At 25.8% G+C, this 9,424-nt stretch overlaps 2 protein-coding genes across 5 annotated transcripts in view; both read left to right on the top strand.

The window, feature by feature from the left end:
• The window catches only part of LOC141377643 (uncharacterized), a 160,205-nt gene that overhangs the window by 38,738 nt on the left and 112,043 nt on the right, over positions 1–9,424 (top strand). The window lies entirely within an intron of this gene.
• Positions 1–9,424, top strand: part of pth1r (parathyroid hormone 1 receptor) — a 206,736-nt gene that overhangs the window by 109,508 nt on the left and 87,804 nt on the right. For all 4 annotated transcript variants that reach the window (XR_012384993.1, XM_073912036.1, NM_131357.1 and 1 more), the window contains 1 exon segment: positions 7,526–7,628. Coding sequence is in view for 2 of the 4 variants with exons in the window: in NM_131357.1 (NP_571432.1) it covers positions 7,526–7,628 (103 nt within the window). In the remaining 2 variants the exon portion in view is untranslated.

Genomic DNA, 9,424 nt, shown 5'->3' with positions numbered 1-9,424 from the left:
CAGTGGTTTATGTTTTTACTTGCCCTGCCAAAATTGTACTGGCCCCACCCCAAAAAAAAAAAAAAACTTATAATAATAAACTAAATAATAATTAATAAATAAGATAAAATAAATAATTATTAATAATAAAATAAATTAATAACTGTTTCTTAGCCACATATTTTAAATAATGTGTCAAACACAATTGTCAACATAAGCCAAACATAATTGTATACACAAACATTTTAATCAGCATAACTTTTCTACAGTAACTTTTCTACAATACAACTGAAAATGAAAAAATTGAGATGGACAACTGTGATGTAACTACATTAATAATGTATATGTATATATAAATATATTGTGAAAATTATATATACAGTTTAATTAAAAAAAATATTTGCACCCCCTTGATTTTTTTCCCCAAAATATTTCCCAAATGATGTTTAACAGAGCAAGGAAATTTTCACAGTATGTCTGATAATATTTTTTCTTCTGGTGAAAGTCTTATTTGTTTTATTTTGGCTAGAATAAAATCAATTTTCAATTTTTTATAAACCATTTTAAGGTCAAATTATTAGCCCCTTTAAGCTATATATATTTCTCGATAGTCTACAGAACAAACCACTGTTATACAATAACTTGTCTAATTACCCTAACCTAGTTAACCTAATTAACCTAGTTAAGCCTTTAAATGTCAATTTAAGTTGTATAGAAGTGTCTTGAAGAATATCTAGTCAAATATTATTTACTGTCATCATGGCAAAGATAAAATAAATCAGTTATTAGAAATGAACAATGTATCATTTATTGCCTTTGATACAGACCAAATGAACAGAACCACAGATGTACACTGTAAAAAATTATTCAAAGATGATTTCTTGGATTTACTCAATTTTTTTGTACGTTAACTGTTGCAAACAATTTATTTGGGCTGAATTTAAACAAACAAATTAAGTGGAACATTATTAAATTTAATTTGTTTGTTTAAATTCAACAGAAATAAATAGTTAGCAACAGTTTTGCATGCAACACTTTTTTCAGTGTAAAAGCACCTTTAGAATTTTCAGTGTGAATGCACTACTTACACTAGTTATACTACAAAATGGAAGAGAATAGTGCATATGTGTGCGATTTTGGAACCAGACCAGTCATCATAGTTCCAAATGTAGTTTTTGCAAATTTAAGTGGATCGAACATAAAACAATTAGGTTGCCCCCCAAAAAAGTTAAGAATTGTGACATTTCAACTCATTTTATATAAGTAGCTTGAACAAGCAGCAGAAGTCATTTTTGCAGTGTACTTGGGATCCACCAAATGCTGTATTATTGTGGTTGTTGCACATAATAACAATGTTTTGAATGAACTGAATCAATTTTATATACTACACCCGTATTCATCGTGCCGGGTATATTGATGTTCCATAATTTTTATTTCTTGTTCATCTTTTTAAAATGGCATTGACACAGTCGACATTGTATGCTGTGAGGTAGTGGTTCTAATATTAGAATATCTAATAGATTCTGATATTCTAGGTTCTAATATTCTTCACCAACATTAAATCTGACCCTAAACAAAGCTGACAGTATTAACAGTTGTAAAACACACTGACGATGCAACCATGCTTACAAGTCTTTTGATCTCTTTTATCATGTGAGAATCAAAAATGTGACAAGATAAGGGACCCTCTGGGGCACGTTGAACCCCCCACTTTAATTTTTTTCTCTTGATCATGGATGGCAGGAAATATCATGTCAGCACTTTAAAGCTTTAGATTAGATGCTGATAAACTCCGACTTTCTGCAATCACATCCCGCATCATAACATTTTCAGTCGCATGCTGTTTATTTTAGGTTTCAATACGTACTAGAGCAAACATGTAAATTGTAAAACACTGTAAAATCTATGCAATATTTCCCCTCGCAAACATTTGATTTGGCAGCTTCCTTATGTTTTATTTCAATCAAATACACATAATAATGAGTTTTTTCAACCTATGTTTGTGTAACAAACACAAATGCTGGGTTAAAAATGGGATATAAACAATGTAACGCGACATTATTGTCATCATCAACCATTCAAAAGTTCAGTTTCAAAATTTAAGACTGCAAGTACGGAAGACAGAAAAAGAACCAAATGTGTTCTTAATATCAAGGATGCATTGCCTACAGACTTAACTGTGGAGAGTACATGATAAATGACAATATATAAGATAAAATAAAAACATATATATATATATATATATATATATATATATATATATATATATATATATATATGTGTGTGTTTATATATATATATATATATATATATATATATATATATATATATATATAAAAATGTGTGTGTGTGTGTGTGTGTGTGTGTGTGTGTGTGTGTGTGTGTGTATATATAACAAAATAATGAATAAGTAAAATAATGAACATAAATAATGAATAAGTAAAGATAATTACATAAATAAAAATTAAATATAAAATCAATTCTTAGAATAAAATATAAATAAACAAAGATAATACAATATAAAAAATAATTTAAAATTGAAGTATAAAAATAAATACATTATAAATATCTAAGTATTATTATTATTATTGTTATTAATTAAATTATAAGTAAATAAAATATGAAAACAAATAAAGAAATAATTAAATAAAAGTATAAAAAATAAGGATAAATTTACTCAATAATATATAAATACATAAAACCAAAAATAAAGAAAGAAAATAAAAAATAAACTTTATAAATAAATATAATATAAATAAATAAAAATAAAAATATTTGTAAATAAATAAAATATGAAACAAAAGAATAAATAAAATATATATGAATAAAAATCTATATATTTATATTTATATTTATATTTATTATATTCTATAAAACAAATATAACTTGAAATAATAAATATAAATAAACAAAAAGATTAAAACAAACAAACAAATAAATAAATGTAAAATGAATGAACAAAGATAATAAAAAATATAAAATACAAATAACAAATAAATATGAATATAAAATAAATAAATTATTAAACAAATAATAAATAATAAACTATTAAAAAATAATTAAAAGAGAATAAAATATACATGTATAAACATAAATAGATGAATAAATAAAATAAAAAATACATTTAATAAATCTATTAATTAAAACAATTATGAAATATAAATAAGTAAATATATTTAAATGTGTAAACAATGATAACAAAATACCAAAAATATGTAAATAGATTTACTTAGATTGTTAGCATTTATATACAGCTACTCTGATAATGTGAGGTGCCTTTTTATCCTCAATTGAATACAAGCATCTTCTAAAAGAGCAAATGTAAGCTGCAAAAACACAAATAAATATAAAGATAATAAAATATGAATCAATAAATAAAATTATATAAAAATACATAAACAAACAAACAAAACAGACATCATAGCATGCTTTTATCCTCAGTTATGTAAAAGCGTCTGCTGAATGAGCAAATGTAAGCCATACAGTATATGTGTTTGCCACTAGACTAACCTCTGCATAACGTAACATCAACACTGTGCAAACGTACTGTCCACAGCTGTTTGGATTGGATCCTGGAATATTCTATATTACCTCTTCCACAACGCCAAACAAGTTTGCGTCTATGCCATGTTTGCTTGTGGCAGAATGTTGTTCCATTTGTGGTTGTTTACCATCGCCAGCCATAAACGTCTTTCCTCTGTACCACCTTTCAGTGCCCAAAATATGACTTCCCTTCACCTCCATACTTGAGAAAAGAGAAAATATTGATGGATAGAACATTATGGTTAGCATTATGCTGCCACTCAATGGGGTCAGATATTTAGACATCAGAAATAGCCAGCCTGGAGTGGAGGAGCTGGAAAAAAGATGCTGTGAAGGAGTCTGTGATTGCCACTATGAAGCAGATCATTTTGGCTGGCCAACTACAATTTACTTTGGATGATTCACATGTGTGTTTGGTCTGTCTCTGCTACTTAAGGAGAAGAGAGGAAGTTTGGTGGATGATTTTCTTTTTTGCTCAAAAAGCTGCTAAATATATGCTTGACTGTCTGCTGTGTCTTAGAGAGGTGTAGTTGTGGGGTCTAACAGCATTTCAAAGCATTGTTTTTATATCTGATTCAAAGTTACAAGTGTTGGTCGGATAGCTTTAAATCTGTTGTAACGTTTTAAAATCTTTTTAATCTTATTGTATTTTGAGTTTCATACTAAAAGCATTCTTTAGCATCCTTATCATGCATGGAGTGCAAAGTGAAATAAATAAACAAACAAACAAACAAACAAACAAAATAAATAAATAAATAAAGAAAGAAAGAAAGAAAGAAAGAAAGAAAGAAAGAAAGAAAGAAAGAAAGAAAGAAATATCTCTAAAAGGAACCTAATAGTCTTTTTATTTGGGATTTTGTTTATCAGTCTATATTGCAATCACACTAATATATAATATTAATAATAATAATAATAGTAATTGATGTAATAATAATAATAATAATAATAATAAATAAGTACAAATAATAATAATAATAATAATATTAATAATTCATTATAATAATAAAAACAACAACAATGATAAATAAATATTATTATTATTTTTATTATGGAATATATTATTACTGTTAATGTTAATATTATTATTATTATTATTATTTATTGATACTATTATTATTATTATTATTATTATTATTATTATTATTATTATTATTATTACAATACTATTAGTTTACCATTTAATTAGATTTAATCAGAATTGCAAATATTATTAATCAGTAATGGGTCAAGTGTCTTTATGCATTTCAAAGTTACAATTGTTAGTCACATAACTTTTATTCTGTTGTAGTTTTAAACGCAATCAGATTAAAAGATTAGGAGTTTGAAATTAATATCTCCCCTAATCCAGCATTCTTCTTCAAAATTAAATAAATAAATAAATAAATAAATAAATAAATAAATAAATAAATAAATAATCGTCTCATCATAGGTTAAAGACATGGTTAATTTTGTTTATTTATGCATGTATTTTTATTTTATTGTGTTTAGTTTATATATATATATATAAATTTTATTGCATGTATTTTTTTTTACTTTTTTAAACTTTTTTTTACTAATACATGTATTTATATTATACATTTTTTATTTGTTAACACAGCTGACAAGCTCTTCATTAACACATGATGATGAAGAGAAAGCCACTTGAATAATTCTCAACATATAGTGCTTTATTTTTATTTTATTTTATTTTAGTTTGTTTTATTTTAATTCACTTTTTGTTTTAGTTTATTTATTTAATTTTTATGAATCATTTTTTTTTAATATATTTTTATTTATACAGTTGTTTGTGTGTTAACAAACAACTGACAAGCTCTTCATTAACACGCGACGATAAAGAGAAAGCCACGTGTATAATTCTCCACATATAGTGCTTTCCGCCTCTGAGGAAACAGACTGTATGAAATGTTCACACAGTATCATACAGTATCTCACACGCAAATACAAAACATCAATGAAATATAAAACCCCAATAAAAAAATGAATTAAAATTTTAAATAAATAAGTAAATAAATAAATAAATAAATAAATAAATAAATAAATAAATAAATAAATAAATAAATAAATAAATAAATAAATAAATAAATAAATAAATAAAATAGTATGAGCATAAAAAGGGTCTGAGCAGAAAAATGGCTGTTGGATTTGAATGAAATAAAACTACTACAGGGCTTGTAATTTACTTTAATACTATATCTTCAAGGGCCTGATGTTGTTTCATCTATAAATAGGACCCACTGTTTCGGTTTAAGCAGATAATGATGGTTTTATATTGATGATTCTGCTATTATCGCAGTTTGTTGAAGAGATTTTTCTCTCAAAGCGTCGCACACTATTGAGAATCCTTACATCCATCAAGATATTGTGTGCATGGTTCTGTTTGTTTACTTCGTAAATACAATATTTCATCAGCATTGACTGTGTCTTGATATTAAAATGATAAAGATAGTTGGTTTTGTGTTTGTCTTTTTGATATATGAGACTGCAGCGGGCTCTGTTTATCACTAGATAGACAAAAACATCTGCTTTCTTTATTGCTTAGAAAAATGTGCACTACTAAGTACATATAAAGTCAAAAAGTACATAGGCATTAGGACAGATGTTGTTTCGCAAATGGTTTGTCCTATGTGGGGTCGTGCATCGGGTCATTTTTGCATCCGGGACTGCAGGAATTGGAGCACATTAGATGGATGACCGGTTCAGGGCTAAACTTGATAATGTATGAATTTAATATCATTGAATTACTGTATGAGAAATATTTCAAACCAATGAGGCATCTGCAAACTAATCCTGCTAGAGCTCTTGTTTTAATCAACTACTATAGATGTGTTCTTCTGAATCTATTTTTTTAGCATAATTATTACTTAGTTATTATTATTATTATTATTATTATTATTATTATTATTATTATTATTGTTGTTACTTTTATTATTAAGTAGTATTATTATTATTGGTTAATATAATATAATATAATATAATATAATATAATATAATATAATATAATATAATATAATATAATATAATATAATATAATATAATATAATGTAATATAATAATGATAAAAATAAAAAATAACAATTATTATTATTATTATTTTTTTTTTATGATAATAAATATAATTATTTTTATCATTGTTATTACTAATAGCTTTATTAACATTATTTAATTACATTTAAGTATTATTGTTATTAATAAACGTTATTATTAATAACAACAACAACAATAATTGTAATGTTTATTTTATTAACAATTATATTTAAATATCATTGTATTATTAGTATTATTATAATATAATATTTTATTATTATTATTATTATTGATATTATTAGCATAATTTAATTATATTTAAATAGTATTAATAATATATATTAATAATAATAATAATAATAATAATAATAATAATAATAAGTTATTGTTAATATTATTATGTAGTGTCGCTGCTTTTTATTATTATTATTATTATTATTATTATTATTATTAATAATATTCATTAATTATATTTAAATATTGTTATTACTATTTTTATATATTGTTGCTGTTATTTAATTATATAATTTTATTATTATTATTTTATCATTATTATTTTATCATTATTATTATTATTATTATTATTATTATTATTATTATATTGTTGTTGTTGTTGTTAATTTAATAATAATAAAATAATAATATTAATATTTTAATTTGTTGTTGTTGTTGTTATTTTGTATTATTATTATTCAATTATATTTAAATAATAAAAATAATAATAATAACCATAATCATAATAATAACAACGACACCACATAATAATAATATTATTATTATTATTATTAATAATAATAATAATAATAATAATAACAGTTATTATTATTATTATTATTATTATTATTATTATTATTATTATTATTATTATTATTATTATTATTATAAGTTGTAGTATAACTACCTGTTATAAACTAAATAATAACCATAACAATCAACCCTATATTAAATTCTGCTATATACATTCTGTGTGTTTGTACAGGTCGATGCTGATGATGTCCTCACAAAGGAGGAGCAAATCTATCTTCTGTTCAACGCAAAACGAAAATGTGAGCGAGCAATCAAGTCAAAGCATAAAACGTCTGGTAAGTTCCAAAGGTTTTCTACTCTTAAAAACACCACTAATCACATCCACTGTCACTGAGCGCTACCTGGAGTGCAGTTATCTTCACTCTTGGGTCAAATTAGCATTGCTCAAATGAGGTCTTTGATGGACTCAGGAGTTGTCAATACCTGAGTCTCCATAGGGAAGTGTGCCGAGTTCAAGTCCAATCACACCGATGCTGAAATGAACTGACATTGATTAAGTTGGATCTCTCCACTACCCTTCGTCAGACAGTGCCAAAGCCAACAGCATTCATTCGTTTCTATTACACCGGCCTGACACATCCTTATTTAAGACATATTTTTTAAATAGCAAGCTGTCTGTCAACATCTTGGTGGGAAAAATACTCTCGAACATCATTTACTTTTAGTCTGAAATAATTTCAAGTTTAAATTCAGTCTCTTTTTTGTTATTGCAAAACAAGTACATGGTAGTTTGTATTTGTGTGTTTGCTGCTTAACAATTGCTTATTTCCAGATGTTTTATTATTTAAACTTGCGATTGACTGCGGTTTTTAGTTCAAATGAACACTAGGGGGCAGTATAGGGTAAACAACCTATGTTTCTTGTCACACTAATGATATTTACTGGGGCATATTATTGATGAATAAAGGATTATATACGTGCCATTCTTCGCACGCCACTAAATAAATACCACAAAACAACTTAACAGCATTCCCAATTACTTATTTCTTGAGTTTTACCTTTGTTTATAGCTAAATGAGTATTAGTAACTGCACGAAGTTGCATGTTTTGTTAAACAGGCTCATTTGAATACGTTTTAACCTATATTTTTTATGAAAACGTACTTAAACTTATGTTTAACTGCAGTTTGTTGGTAAAATGAACACTAGGGGGCAGTATAGCTGCAACAACTTTTGTTTCTTTTCACACTAATGATATATACAGGCACATATTATCGATAAATAACTACCGCAAAACAACTTAACGGTGTTCCTAGTTACTTATTTCCAGAGTTTTACTCAAAGAATAAACAATTTCTCATTTAAATACGTGTTTTAACCTATATATTTTATGAAAATGAACTTAAACATCTGTTTAACTGCAGATTGTTGGTAAAATGAACACTAGGGGGCAGTATGGCACCAACAACTTTAGTTTATTTTCACACTAATGATATTTACAGGGACATATTATTGACGAATGAAGGATTTTTTACATGATGTTTTTTGCATGCCACCAAATAAATACAGCCAACTAAACGGTGTTCCTAATTACTTATTTCCAGAGTTTTACCTTCGTTTATAGCTAATTAAGTATTAGTAACTGCACAAAGTTGCATATTTTGTAAAACAGGCGCATTTGAATACGTGTTTCAACCTATATATTTTATGAAAATGAACTTAAACATACGTTTGACTGCAGTTTGTTGGTAAAATAAACACTAGGGGGCAGCATGGCACCAACAACTTTTGTTTCTTTTCACACTGACGATATTTACAGGGATAAACTATTGATGAATAAAGGATTGTTTTCATGCCGTTTATCGCACGCTGTCAAATAAACACCACAAAGCAACTTAACGGCGTTCCCTATTACTTATTTCCAGATTTTTACCGTAGTTTAAAGCTAAGTGGTTGTCACTGCACCAAGTTGTAAATTTTGCAAAACAGGCTCATTTGAATACTTAAACATACGTTTGACTGCAGTTTCTTGGTAAAACGGACACTAGGAGGCAGTGTGATGACAACAACTTTTGTTTCTTTTCACACTAACGATATGTACGGAAACATGTTGTCGACGAATAAATTATTTT

This window comes from Danio rerio, chromosome 2 (genome assembly GCF_049306965.1).
Source record: "Danio rerio strain Tuebingen ecotype United States chromosome 2, GRCz12tu, whole genome shotgun sequence".
Classification (NCBI taxonomy): Eukaryota; Metazoa; Chordata; class Actinopteri; order Cypriniformes; family Danionidae; genus Danio; species Danio rerio.
Note: the sequence above shows the minus strand (reverse complement) of the source record. Positions and strands in the feature narration are given on the sequence as shown.